At 35.9% G+C, this 15,280-nt stretch overlaps 2 protein-coding genes across 4 annotated transcripts; one reads left to right on the top strand and one right to left on the bottom strand.

Moving 5' to 3' along the window:
* Positions 1 to 5,623: 5,623 nt before the first annotated feature.
* On the top strand, positions 5,624 to 6,891 carry LOC106343987 (dof zinc finger protein DOF1.2). The gene has a single exon (XM_013783354.1). The coding sequence runs from the start codon at positions 5,803 to 5,805 to the stop codon at positions 6,565 to 6,567; it is 765 nt and encodes a 254-aa protein (XP_013638808.1). The 5' UTR covers positions 5,624 to 5,802; the 3' UTR covers positions 6,568 to 6,891.
* Positions 6,636 to 8,452, bottom strand: LOC106343988. Of its 3 annotated transcripts, none has more exons than XM_013783357.1 (9): positions 8,096 to 8,452; positions 7,955 to 8,035; positions 7,825 to 7,878; positions 7,665 to 7,733; positions 7,506 to 7,568; positions 7,320 to 7,402; positions 7,168 to 7,233; positions 6,981 to 7,063; positions 6,636 to 6,845 (listed from the first exon to the last, which is right to left on the bottom strand). In XM_013783357.1, exons 1-8 carry the CDS (start codon positions 8,375 to 8,377, stop codon positions 7,033 to 7,035), a joined length of 729 nt encoding a protein of 242 aa, XP_013638811.1. In that variant the 5' UTR covers positions 8,378 to 8,452; the 3' UTR covers positions 6,636 to 6,845; positions 6,981 to 7,032. The 3 variants fall into 3 exon arrangements, with proteins under 3 accessions (XP_013638811.1, XP_013638809.1, XP_013638810.1); XM_013783355.1 differs by having other exon boundaries at positions 6,981 to 7,075; XM_013783356.1 differs by having other exon boundaries at positions 6,636 to 6,860; positions 6,936 to 7,075.
* Positions 8,453 to 15,280: the final 6,828 nt, after the last annotated feature.

Raw genomic sequence — 15,280 nt, forward strand, 5'->3', positions numbered from 1 at the left:
TGATGACATAATAAAAGGTCAAGCTCCGCAAGTTACTTTCTCTGTCAATGGAAGAGAGTATCATTTGGCTTACTATCTCACCGGTGGTATTTATCCGAAATGGGAAACTTTTATCCAATCTATTCCAATACCACAAGGTCCGAAAGCGGCTTTATTTGCTCAACATCAAGAAGCTGTCCGAAAAGATGTCGAGCGTGCTTTTGGAGTCTCGCAAGCTCGATTTGCCATTGTTAAAAATTCAGCACTTTTTTTGGGATAAAGCCAAAATTAGGAAGATTATGCGAGCATGTATCATACTCCATAATATGATTGTAGAAGACGAACGAGATGGATACACTCATTTTGATGTTTCAGAGTTCCAACAAGGAGAAGACACTGGAACTTCACATGTCGATCTCACGTATTCTACAGATATCCCTTCAAATATCGCCAATATGATGGGTGTTCGAACAAGAACTCGTGATAGACAAATGCATCAACAGCTCAAAGCTGATTTGGTTGAACATATATGGCGTAAATTTGGACTTGATGGAGACAACTACTGAGCTCGGATGTTTTTCCAAATTATTCTCGATTATTGTACTAGTCTTTATTTTTATGTTTTTTTTAAAAAAAAATCTATGTTTAAAATGTTATCTTTTAATATGTTTGAATTAATAAATAAATTTTAGCTTTAAAATTTTTAAGAACTCCTATTTAAGAAACTCTCATTGGACCGCTCCAAATGAGAGTTTCTTAACTATAGTTCTTAACCCTACTTAACTACATTTAAAGTATTAAATAATCATTAAGAAACACACTTAGAGCATGTCCATCAATAAAAACTCCTTATTGACTCTAAAGAATAAATTAGTAATAAATACAGTGATTTGATAGGTTTAGAACCTTTATTAATCTAATTTAATTTTTTTTCATCCAATGTTAAGAACCTCGTTGAGGTTCTTAAAAAAAAAATTTAATACTGGTCCAACTACTAATTCTATACTCTGTAATTATGAGCCAAAGCAAAACCTTTTAAAAAAAATACTAGTAGACTCTGTAACGAAAGATTCACGATGAAACTTTATGAACCAAGGCAAAACTTTTTTCATATAAACTGAGATACAATACTACTAGTAGACTCTTCACACTATCCCTGTGTGTTTTGACGAAAGTGTTCTATGTAACCACATCCATCAGAACAACTTAACTCAGATGTTCGTTCCTAGCCATATGATCTAAGTAACAGCTTATGAGCAATGTGGTTAGAGGGTTTACCTGGACTGGGACGTAGAAGCAACATGGTTAAGTCCTTCATCAAGCTTGTAGAGAATCTGATCCTGTAAATTAGTAACTAAGTTCCCCAAGTTCTTGAACTGTGCATCATAATCACCCTCCACTCCAGACTCAGCAGCATACTTCTCAACTCTGAACAAAACAACACACACAAAATAATTCAAAGTAAATTTAAAAATTGTAATCACCATCAAGCACAAACAAAGAAGCATGATTACATACTCTATCTCGATATGAGTAGGTTCTTTTCCACCCTCATCTACAGCATCAACAAGCTTAACAGATTGCTTACAAAGTTCATTAGTAATGGATTATAACTCACTAGAAAAAGTCTTCAATAATAGTTCCCTTATCCAACTGATTTCACCGTCCAATATGGGACAAATAGTGAATTACTACTTAAACCTCAACCCGTATTCTCCAATAGTCCCTTCTTCCTCCAATGAAGCCGACCCTAAGAAAGCCTCGGAGATAAGATCTCAATGGAGGATAATGAAGGAGACCAACGTGGTGTTTGTGAAAGCTCCAAGCAGTTGTGAGTTTTTTTCTTCTTTCATTTCTCCGATCAAAATGTGAATTAAAGGTGAATCAAGATCATCTCCAAACATCATCTCCGTTGGAGATCTCCAAAGAACCGACGACGAAGAGATAGACCATTCCACAGCACCGACGACGAACAGATAGACCAACCGACGACGAAGAAACCGGTCAATCTTCATCTCTGTGGGAGATTTACACAGAATCAACGAATTCGTTGAGAGAGAAGGGAGAAGAAAGAGTTCGACAATATCGAAGAGAGAGAGACGAAACCGAGAAAAGAAGATCAATTTTTTTTTGCCCTCTAGTGTGAAACCGACGGCCCAATGAGAAGTTGCCACCTATGGGGTTTTAACCATTTCTTAAACCCCTATATTTGGCACCGGTTCTAAGATAATTAGACATTTTTTATTTAATTTTATCTGTTTTTTACTTAAGAACCTCCACTTAAACCTTCCAATGGAGGTAGTCTTAAGGATCAAGGGATAAACATGTTATTAGAACTAATCTTTATCTCTCGGTCAAAGCAACAACAGAGTCTCCAGGTTCTAGGCTCTCTACATCGCATTCTTTGACTACCAACCCGATCAGATCCCGGTTCAACCGATTTCTCATCGGTTTAAGCATTGGTTTGGGTCGTTTTCCATGTTCTGTTTATGGGCCTTTGAGCCCTCACACTATAACGGTACTATGGTTTTGGCTTCCAAATCCCTACCATCATCCTGAATTTACTTTAAAATAAAATTGGGATTAAAAAATGCTCTAATTCTATTTTATTTTCCATTTCGTAATAGAATAAACATGAATTTATTCAATAAATAAAGTAACATTTTTTATCCTTTGTTGATTATTCTATTTTTACTTTAAAAATAAAATATGATTAGAAAAAACTTAACTCTATTATAAATTTTTTTTTTTTTTTAAATAAAAATGAAATTTTACGTCGGAAATGTTCTAAGAACTTGTCATTCAAAAATATCAAAGCTAATGCTTTTAAAATAGTCACTTTTCGAATGAATCTATTAATTATGATCAACTTTTAATCATTCAATCAATTAAACGGCAATGCAAATCTAGACGTTTGAACTCAAATTTAAGATTTGTTTATTTCAAATTATATAAATTAAAGTCAAATCATTTTCTGAGTCAAACTTAATTTACAGCTGGGATTAATAAATGCAATCCTGAAAGAATTAAGGGTTGACTTGCTATTATTGAAATTTATTAGTATTATTTTTTCACTCCATGAGTGTATCGTAAAGCCAAAGCGATATTGGGATCGGAGCTTACCATAGATCTTTTGAATGGGTAAAGCAATGTTAAGAAAATGCAGATAAAACAGAAACGCAAATCAGAAGAAATGCAGATCATGAGATTATGTAGAACAAATGAATATCTGGCCGATCAAACTAATTTACTTAATCATCATATTTAATTAAATGTTATAAATTTTTAAAATAATGAAAGTTAAATATGTAAAAAAAAATTAGTTTTAATTAAAAATAAAAATATAGGAAAAAAATAATTTTTTATTGAATAATATTGTAACATATAAATTTTCATAATTCATTGAAACATAACAAATTCAAAACATACTTTTATTTTCTTCATTTTAATGGATGTAGATATATAAAATAACCTGAAAATTTAAAAATAATAATTAAACAAAAATAAAAATACATGCATTTTCTATAATACATACTTTTTAACTATTACAAACATAATTTATAATTAAAAAATTTCATGAATAATTAATAAAATAAAAGATAGAATGAATACATGTGTCCAACTTTTTTTAATCAAAAGAAATAAATTATTTTAGAATAAAAAATAATGTTACAAAAAGCAATGCTAGAAAAAAAAGAAGCAAAATCTAAATATAACTAAGAAATTATTCGATATTTCATTTTTTACAGCTATTAAATCATTTCAAAATAACTTTAGAATTATAAATATAACCAAGAAATTAAAATACAAATTATCAAATAGAATACATGAGCTCATCAAACTAATTAATATAAAAATTATGAAATAACAAATAATTTTTGTAAAAAAATATTAATTGTTTAATTTATGTTAGTTATTGAGAACAATAAAAATAAAACAAAGTATATATATTAATTATATGATTCTTTACAAAAAAATGTTTTTTTGAAAATACAAAAAAAAGCTTAATTACATATTGCAAAAAAGAAAAAAATAGTGTTACTTTTCCGATCATATATATGTACGTAACAATCGGAGCTCCAATTTGACAGCAATTTGTTTTGGTTGGGGTAATGTCTCTTTAATTGTTTTTTTGTAAATTGTGTCTTTTAATTATTATTTAATCTGTACATGTATTGGTAATCTGCATGCAACCTAGCCCATTTTTTTCTTGTCTATGCAGATCAATAATTTTACACTATAATAGATCTGCATGCAGATTTTTTGTTATTTTATAATTTTGTTTTGTTCTGCAATTATAATGTTGAATGGCAAAAATAATGCAGTCTAATCTGTATTATAAATGGCCTGCAATTATTCTACATTTGGCCTGTTTCACATTCAAAGCCCTAGTTTAAAGTCTGCCCAATCAAACTTATATCTTCATGATGATAAAATAATCAACAGCTATAATTAATAATGATAAAATGCAATAAGAATTCAACTTCGGGAAAATAGATATAGAAAGAGAATTCAACTTCGTAGATGCGAAGGAAATGAGAGAAATAAGGGATGGTTATGTCGACACGTTGGTAGAATCACGTGTTCTCCCGTGCATGTGGCCCTTAATCTTGGCGTTAATCTATCTTACTAGCTAATGGTTTATATAATCGATGCTCTTAAGGGTCAGGTCACTAATCTACGTGCGTACAATACAACGTACTTTGATTTAAAAGAAAACTTAATAACTAGACATTAGATATATGATATAACGAAGGAAAAGTTTACTGCTAATCCAATGATCCATTTAGATCTCAACAAGCAGACAAGCTACCCGACAAGATGCTACGTAATTAGTACATTATATGTTTGTTAGTATGTTACAAGACATAATTTGAATATTAGTCAGATATACTTTACCTTATCAACTAGTATAAAATAATCACATTGTAAAGCTATCAAATGGTAATAAATAGTCTGATTTGGCACGCATTATTAAGTAGTAGTATTACAGTACTTAGCAAATGGATACACAAATGATGATAATATATATAAATGCATGTACCAACGCATTGAAGTATTGAAATGATAAGGTATAGAAGAGAGTGCAAGTGATCAAATGTTACGATGTTTTGTTTAATGAGAATTTATGACTGTCTTGCACTCCACGATGACAAGATGCAGATGCGGAGAACGTAAGTGACTATCATCATCGATCTACGTTCACACTAGTATATAATATGATCACCCATACACTATAGTATTAATAAAGAATGATTCGTAGAGAATGTAAGTTTGATTGCCAGTTGGAAAAAAATGATTGCGTTGAATAATACATTTAAATGGATAGAATTTACAAGAATATAGTTATAAGGGTTTTATTTTATTTTCTTATCATCAGTTATAACTTATTAAGGATTTATAAATGTAATATGAAAACTCATCTTAAGTTTATAGGAAAACTAATTTTGATTTTGTCCATAGGTAGTACGAAACACATATCCGAGGTTGAATCAATTATAACTTTTCACAGAAACTAATCCAATCGTTGAATAATAAAAATTTAGTGATTTACATTAGTAAACCTAACAATGGCGAAAATCGAAGGTAACTTGACGGAGAAGAAACGGAAAAGGAGATGCACACAGCTCGGCAACCGCCCACGTTTACTTCTTAACCCCTTCACACATTTATCGATGCAACTCTACTTCCCCACACACACACACACACACATGCTCTTCTTCACCTCTTCATACACACACGCCTACTCCTCTTCTTAACTATTATATATAGTTACCATATACCCTAATCAACACCAAGTGACCACTTGCCAAGACCAAAACAATGATGTTGCCGTATAACGCATACAACAGCTACCAGCACCAGTTCCCATCGCCAGAGCTCGAAATTCCCGAGAAGTGGAAGGTTCCCTACGGACACGACGAGACTGCTCCACCTTGTCCTCGCTGTGCATCTTCCAACACCAAGTTTTGTTACTACAACAACTACAGCTTGTCTCAGCCTAGATACTTCTGCAAAGGTTGCCGTCGATACTGGACCAAAGGCGGCTCTCTCCGCAACATTCCCGTCGGTGGAGGCTGTCGCAAGAGAAGCAGGAGCAGACATAACAGTCACAAAAGGTTTGGTCAGAACGAGAATCTGCAGCGAGATGGTCTTATCAACCAAGATGATGGGTCCCAGGCAAGCCATGCTGGTTCTGTTATTGATCTGGCTGCGGTTTTCGCACAGTACGTGACTAACGGGAGCCCTTCGAGTACAGATAACACTACCGGATCTGATCAAGATTCACCGGTAACAACAACAACAACCAATCATGCTTTAGATTCCTTGACTTGGGACATCTGCCAAGAAACTGATGTGAATCTTGGATTCTCTGGGACCGAGAAGATCCAAGATGGTTTTGGCCAGTTTCTCCAAGAAGATGAAGAGGAGATGTTCGAGTTCCAAGGTTTACTAGATGACAAAGAGATTCAAGAGATCTTAGATTGTTCATTCTCGGACGAGCCAGACCAGTTGATTTCCCAGGGGAGCTTCATGATCAATGGTGATCACTGGAGTTCAACAGATCTTGCAACATTCGGGATTTGACCAAGAAGATCATTCCTTTCTATTTAATCAAATATACTTCAATTAATTACATACTGAAAACGTACCAGTTACACGAAAAAGTCATTCTTATATTGTTCATTAATTTACATCACACATGAACGCTCCCACGAGATGGGATCCGTGGAGTAGAGTACTGTATATTTTTACTGAATAATGAATACAACTTACACTTTCTACATAAGTAATTTTACTGGCCATGCTCTTGAAGTTCTTCTGCCTTGCCTTCTCTCCTTTCAGCTTTTGATTTTGGAACAAACCTGTAAGTGTTAAAACTAAATCTTAATAGTTGTACTTCTGGTCCTGGTAGAGAAGAAACGAAGTTTAGTTGGTTCCGACACGCTACAGACCTGAGTCTATGGAACATAAATTGTGATATAGAACAATCAACTCGCCTGAAAATAATGTTGCGCAACCGGGTTTATAGAGCACAGTCAATGTCTTAGCTCAAGATTCTGTTCCAGGATGCCACTTTATGCTGCAACCAACGCTTTAAGAAGTACCAAATGCAGTTGGCTATCGAAGACTGGAGACATCGTAAAACGAAAGATCAAAGAAAAATGTAAGGGAATTTGAGTGTACCTTGGCTTTTGATTCGTTGGTATTGGTTGACAGCTAAGTACAAGATCAATCGCGAGGCTTAGATCTCTGCGAAAAATGCAAATATAACATGTTAGGTTTTTACTAATGTAAAAAACACTTGTCTGTAATATAAAAGCATATGGATAACGCACCTCCCAGTTACTGGTGTGTTATTGCTAGGCCGGGAATCATCAAACTGGCCGTGATAGACCAGTTCAAATGGCCTACGACCATCCTGATCCATTTTACAGGAATAGGATAGAGTTAAATAAACAAGTCACAGTTGTCATAAGAAGAATCTACTGGTATGAGCTTGAAAAGGAACTCCGAAAGATTACCTTCTTATATAAGAAAAACTCAGGGGTACAGACAGCTCCAAATTCCTTTGCAACCTCTTGTGACTTGAGGAGGTAAGAGAGAAAAAGATCAAAACATGAGTATAACCAACCAACAATGCTGAAAAAGAACAAAGAAGCAATGAACATACAAAGATTTACCTCATCATACAAGTAAGGAAACGGGTACTTGAACATTTTGGCATCTTCTGCCATGAACTCCGGCCCATCCTGCCAAAGTAACACAAAAACAACCTTGTAGAAACCTCATCCACAACAACAAGCATTGACCTTTGCACACTAGAGAAGGAGTCACACAAACCTGAGGATGGGTTACTACAGAATTCGAAGATATTGCAACAACAGCCAGACCTTTCTGCAGACAATACAAAAAATTATTCTCTAGTAAAAAAGAACACAGCTATAAAGCAAATAAAGCAAATCTTTGGCACCTTCATATAGAAATTGGAGAGCTTTACAATGTCTTTCTTCAAGTGAATCACAAAGGGGCAATGATTACAGATGAACATAACCTAACAAAAAGGTTCAAACTTTATATACATAACCTAAAAGATGAAAGATAACACACTCACCAGTAGACATGGATACAGCTCGAAATCATCTAATCTCCATACATTCCCGGTGAGCGGCTCCGGAAGCTCGAAATCCGGAGCCCTAGCTCCTAATTCGACTCCACCTGACTCAATCCTGGCGGCGCGTACCACAACGCGCCTCGGCGTTTGTGCATTGGCTCTCCGCTGTAGATAACTGAGGTTCAATCTTCTCAGTGACGAGAGTCTATGGGAAGAGATAGCGAATGCGCTTCGTGGAGGGATTAGATAAGAGGCGGTTATGGCGGTAGGAGAAGCAGCCATTGTAGTCAGTCACTCGATGTTTCTTCCCCGGAGCCACAAACCACGCGTCGGTATCTTTTTGGAGAACAATAGATAGTGGGCTGAAATACATGAGGCCCAATTCTAATAAATCAGCCCAACATGTAAAAATCTACGACAAAGTGTATCAAAATGCTGAAGTGAAAACAAATATGTTAGTGTGAAATTCCTTTTTTTTTTACATTATGTGCTCTACGCTTTGAAACATCTAATTTTCCTTAGGTATTATAGAACTTGACGCTTGTTTTGTAACAAATTCATGTCCTTTAATACTTTGTTCTTTCTGAATATATATTTTTTTTTTACAACAAAAGGCTACGAAACTAAGAAGATTCTTGGTCCGAGAGCCACCTCGGGGGAACTGAGTCAACATAAACCATAGCAGATGGTGAAGTCCTAGCACTTTGTGCCAGCTTTTCCGCCAGAGTATTTTGCGCCATTGGTATATGCTGGATAGTAAAGTTAAGAAAGAATTCCTTACATCGCAGAAACTCCTCCATGTGTGTAGTGAACGCCGGCCATTCTGTCGGTGTAGACACCATCTTCACCAATTGAGAACAGTCTGTTGCAAACACCACTTCTGAGATTTGTAGGGTCTTCATGCATTCCATCGCCCATATCAAAGCTTCACACTCAGCATGTAAAGGTGATAGACTCCTGCGAATAGACATTGCACTCATCATAGTATCAGTTGATCCATCTTTTCTGTAGACCCATCCATGCCCCGTATAAAGATCATGTTCCTTCCATGCTCCATCTATATAACACTTGTTAACTCCATGTGGAAAATGGTTCTCTGCAATATGTAGAGATTCACGATTTATAGACTCCTCTGCCTGGGCTTCAGCCCACAAAACACCTTCTATCTCCGCAATCCGAAGAATATCAAAAGGGGTTCTTATCTGATTCTTAAAAACTTTAGCGTTTCTATTCTTCCAAATATACCACAATATCCATGGGAAATAATTCAAATCCGGTTCCTTGGGTAATCGCCAGAAAAGATGGTCCATATTTGTGAAAAGTGGCGGGGTGGGGAAAACTCCTGGGCATGAGGGAATATTAGATAAAGCCCACGTTTGTAGTGCTAATGGACACTCAAACAGAACATGATTAATAGATTCTTCTTCTGCACCGCATATTTAACATTGCACATCATATTTTATCCCACGTGAATAAAGATTCTTGGTTACCGGTAGACTACCCGAATGTATCCGCCAAACAAAATGTTTCAGCTTTGGTGAACATTGAAGCTTCCAAGAATGAGCCAAAAGTGGTTTAATATCTGGTCCTAAAACTCTATCCGGAGATCCCATATCCGGAAATAATTTATCCGTTCGATAACCTGATTTAACTGTATATCGATTGTGATCCGTAAAATGCCATCTATATGAATCTGATTTTGGGTTACGGCTAATGGCTAAACTCCGTATAATATCCAGATCGTCCTGGTGAATAGATAAATATCTACGAATTGCAGTAGTTAAAGGTTTTTTTTTTTTGCTAAATAGTATTTCAAGTTCATGATAGCAAATATTTTATTTAATCATTCCGTGATACTATATTATATAATTTCTAATGATGTCAGAAGTGATGTCGGAGGTCTTTTGATCTCAAGTCAACTAGCAATAAATATGTTAAATAAGTCACCACCATGACAAAAAAAATTATATTATTTAACAGTATTATTACTATTTTTTAACATCAAGAGAAGAGTACTAGTAAATTGTAAACCTGCGAAACTCTTTAAAATAAAATCTCTCTCGTATTTGGATTTTATTGTAAGTTTTTTTTAACGTTATATGGCTATATTATTATAAATTATGATAAATGTTACTAACGATTTTACAACCGACAATTCTATTTATCTTATGAAATTTTGCATCTGATTGCACCATCATGAACCGTCCTACGAGATCCGCATATTATTTACTACGTGTTAAAGTTTTCTTTTAATCATTTTTTCTAATAATTTACATAATTTTAGTTTTGCTAAAATTTGAAACCCAAATTATGTGGTATATAAATCCTTAGTCAAAACCACCAGTGAGAAAATGTAGATTTTAGGTTTTAACTAAAGTAAATGAATGTATGATAAAAAGATTTGTTTGCTTGTTTATATATATAACATTTTATATCAATATATATTATTATTGGTGCAAACACAGGAGCGTGAAGTCACGCGCCCCCAATTATTTTCTCTCGAAACCTAGTGCTCGTCGTCTTCAAATTTCGTCTCCGTCTCGCCTCTCCGGTGCTGTTAGGCACTGCGAGAGGGCCCACGATCGATTCTCCCACATAGTCCATCTCTCTCCGTTGACGTTTCTGTTGGTGATGGGTCTCTGTTCTGCTGGTGGTCGTCTGCGAATTTTTAGCTCCGGCTTCAGTTCCATACCGAGATGGTTGTGTAGTGTATTGGCTTATCTAGCGACTAGGCCGGCACTCTGCTGCTTCTCTCCACCGGTGAACATCTCTCCTCTCCCAACATCTAGGTTACTTCGACGGGGTGGTCCCCAAACGTCGCTTCTTGCCATCTCGATCCAAGGTTTAATCGAGTGAGGCTGTGGAGATTCTTTGATTTCATGGAGCTTGGGGTCGCACCTTGCGGCTGGAGGAGGGAGTAAGACCCGGGAGGTGGTGATGTTGCACCCTTACCCTTAACCGGCTGAGTGGACAAGTGCGGTTGGGTGAGTTGCTCGCTATTAAGCACATGTTGTCCCGTCTTTTCTGGAATTAGGTTCAGATCTTACCCAGCCCGGACTTTGAGGGCGGTCCTTGAGCGGGTTCGACTCTGTTTCTCTGAGAAAGGTAATTGTTCAGGCTGTAGATTGAAACAACTTCTTGCTAGCGTCGTGTTCCTTGGGCTCTAGTCTTCGGGTCTCTCCATTCTTGTCCATTCGATTCGACCTTTCATCCGACTTTTCAAGATTGTATATGTTGTCCTGTTCGTCTCCAAGCAGAACGGTTTCAGCTTCGATTGTCATTTGATTACATGTTTTTAAACTTTTTTGCCGTGTAATCAAGCATAGAGGTTTTACAGCTTGTTTAACAACATCTTGTAACCTCAACTTTCATTTTCTAAATGATATTTACAATTTAGCAAAAAACAAATCAATATATATTATTTTTTATAACGTATCAATATATATTGTTATATGATAATATTGTTAGAATAAGACTATTATACAAAGGTTCTATATATACAAATCAATCAGTATCTTAGGGGGATGTATTCAATTTAACATTTGATGTGATTTGATTTTTAATGGGGTTTTAGATGATTTCAATAAGTTGTAGAGATTTAAGTGATTTTTGTTAAACTACTCTAGAATATCACCTAAAATTATGGGATTTGAGTTTAATTTTTTTAACTACGAAATCCTACCCAAACACCCTAAAATCACCTGAAAACTTTAAAACTCCACAACTTAAAATATTTTCAATAACAGTAGATTTCAGAGTACTTTAAGAAATGTCAAATTCAATAACAGTGGATTTTAAATGAGTTTTTAAAATTCATGTTTCAATAACAGTGGATTTATCATTTTAATACAAATCACCTGAAATTCTCGGTTGAATACATCCCCTTAGAAATGCTAGAGCCAAGACATTCTAAATAAAGATAGCAATCATTAATAAAGATGGCTACCTTTTTATGTTATAAATTAGTGAATATTCTCTCTTTTTCTATTAATAGAAGCATATTAAGACCTAATACATGTAATTAGTGCCATATGGTCGGCACTCGGGAGGACCGTAGATGCTACTGTATATTCATGTTATAACCATATACAATTCCTACCATTATATAACTTAAGTATTATTACAAAAGTGCTAGTGGCGATAAAGAAATAAGAATCATAGAGGATCAAATAATTCTTTCACTTTTTACCAAAAAAAATAATAATAATTCTTTCACATGTAAGTGCTCAAATAGGCCAATCGACGGTTTCACATGTGGCCTTATATGCATGGGACGGTCGTATGCATAGACGTTACCCCGAAAATGGTACGGACCAGGCGTTACTTTAGTATGCAAGAAGAAAACTTTTAAGAGTGGGGACTCTCTCTCCTCCCGAGTTTTCTCCTCCTTCTGCTCCGGTGGTCGCCGCCGCGTCCTCTTTGCGACCGCCGGAAGTCTCTCCTTCTCTGCTCTTCTCTCTGTTGTCTTCTGGTGTTCTCTCCCTCTGTCGTCTCTTTCTGTTTTCTGCGGCGAATTTAGGTTGCTTTGTCTTAGATCCGGTTCAGATCCGGGTTCTCTGGTGCTTCTCTAGTCGGGTTCTTGGTGGTGGCGCTGTTTGAGGACGGCGGTTGCGCTTCCTAGTCTACGGCGGCGGGGTACTCTAGGGTTTCCGTCCGGCCCATTTTTCCTGAGTTCGGCCGATCTTCTGCGAGAGTGGAGTTGCTTGTAGCGTCGAAGAGCTTTGCTGTCCATGTGCCTCGTTCCGGCGTCCTGTTGAATCGGTGGTGTGGCGGCAGCAGTTTCGCTTAGGTCTTTGTTTTCGCGAGTCAAAGACCTTTCTTCTCTAGCTCCTCCGGTGGTCTCTGGAGGAGGCGCGTGGGTTCGTCGATGGTCGGGTTGCGTCCCAATCTGTTGGCTTTCCCAGTGGTGGCGCGTGGTGGCGGTGGCGGCGCGTGGTGGCAGCGCGTGGTTTGAAAGGTGGTGCATGGTGGTAGCACGTGTCATCGGAGGTGTTTATATTGGCTCCGTTAGCGAGCTATTCCGGTGTTCCGGTGGTTTACCTTGCCCCCACCCTTGGAGTTTTCGGCGGTGTGGCCTTGCGCCTCGCTCTCTCATCCCATTTTATGTGCGGCTTTGACTCGTTCTCCTTGGTGTTGGTTGCTCCGAGTCTCCGTGCAGCAGTGGGTCACTCGGCCTGCCTCTTCTCTTGTAGGCGTATTCCCGGAGGGTGAGTTATATGCGGTCCGCTCCCTCTATATGTGGATTCGGTTCAATGGGTGTAAACGGTCACGAGGGGTCGGGTTTGAAGACGGCATTCTTCGGGTCTGCTTCTCGAACGACGGCATCGTCGCGTAGACACTCACTCTCGTGCCGTCGGGGTGCTTATGTCTAATGTTTTTGGTTGGTTCGTGCTATGATTCTTCGGGCGGTTTGTGTTGGGTTAGGTTTCGGAAGTTGCAGGATCCATAGCTTCTAGGTTTGAGGGCGCCTATCTCTCGGCTCGTGGCAACTATCTCCTCCTCTCCGACCTTCCAGCTCGCTTTGGTCTTTGCCTGATCCGCTGCTTAGCTGGTTGCTAGTCTAGTTTACCCGCTTCGGTTTCTTGTCTTTGTCGTTTCGTTGTGTTGTGTAGTTTAATTTTTACGCATTCCGCTACTCGTCATCTTTGTAATCGCTGTCAAAAATTCAAAACTTGGTATAAAATTTAACATTTTACCAAAAAAAAAATAAAAAATGGTACAGACCGTACGATGGTATGTGGAGATTAGGCCTGGGACTTATTATCCGAGATCTGGATTCGATCCGAGATCCGCTCCGGATCCGCTCCGAAAATAGGATATCCGGGGTGCCCGGATCCGAATCCGGATAGTAAAATCTTGGATCCGTGCATACCGAATCCGGATCCGGATATCTTAATTTTTAGGTCCGGATATCCGGATCCGGATCCGTATTTTTAAAATACATTAAATTTTTAAATTTTATTAATATTTATATTTGATATATTAATATTTATACATGAATTAATCTTATAATATTATATTTCAGTTTTTACAATATTATAAACATATATAAATATATTTATAAATATTTAATTTATGTATTATATTAAAAAATTAGTATTTTTTTGTTAAAAAAATTATTTTTAATTATTTTGACGGATCCGGATCCGGATCCGGATATCCGCGGATAATAGAATATCAAGACGGATATCCGAAACCCGGATATCTGGAAACCACGAATCCGGATCCAGATATTAAATCCACGGATCCGGATCCGGATCCGGATCCGGATACCCTAAATTTTCTGGATATCCGGATCCGTCCCAGGGCTATCTTACCATAGATGAAAGTTATATGTCCGAAAAAAGCAGAAATATAATATATGTGCCCCTTCCCTCATTGGTGAAACTACTCTTGATTGCTAAAAATCCCACACCTTAGAACTTAAATCAAAGAATTCATTTTATTAGACACTTAAATTTAATCTCTTATATTAATTAAGAAGCATTGCAATACTTTTTTTGTACTCACATGTCATCACTATGATGATTCTTAGAATATTTAGAGAAATATGTTGGTCCATCTAAACATATAATAAGTTTTTTTATTAAACTAACAATAAATTCATTATTAATGTTCTTCATTATTTTCTTAATAAAAATTACGAAATTGCCTAATGTGGCTAAAGTATATATTATAATTAATGATTTTGAATAATAAAATTTTGATTAAAAAAATAGTGTATCTTCTATCATATTTGTATAATTTTAAACTATTAAAATAAATTAAACAAACAAACTAATAATATAATAAAAATTAAATTTTTCTGTATATGGTATATTTTGAATTTAAAAAAAAACTATAAATTACTAAAACTATTAAAATTCTGACACTCAAATTTTATGATCCATGGTTTAAATTTTTTGTTAAGACAAGATACAAATGATTACAAAATTATAGAGGTAGAAAGTCTCATTTAAACTATATACCATATAAAATACAAAAATATTTTAATTTTAAAATTTACTTTAAACCATATTTTTGATAAATGCTTTGAAAAATATTGATAACTTAAATTATTTTTAAATATAAATTACCAAAATTATTAATCCCATATTTTGTTATCAATAATTTAAAGTTTTTGCTATAAAAGATACAAATGATAAAAAAAAACATATGAATAGAAAGCATCATTTAATAGATTAA

This window comes from Brassica oleracea, chromosome C5 (assembly GCF_000695525.1).
Source record: "Brassica oleracea var. oleracea cultivar TO1000 chromosome C5, BOL, whole genome shotgun sequence".
NCBI classification, from domain to species: Eukaryota; Viridiplantae; Streptophyta; class Magnoliopsida; order Brassicales; family Brassicaceae; genus Brassica; species Brassica oleracea.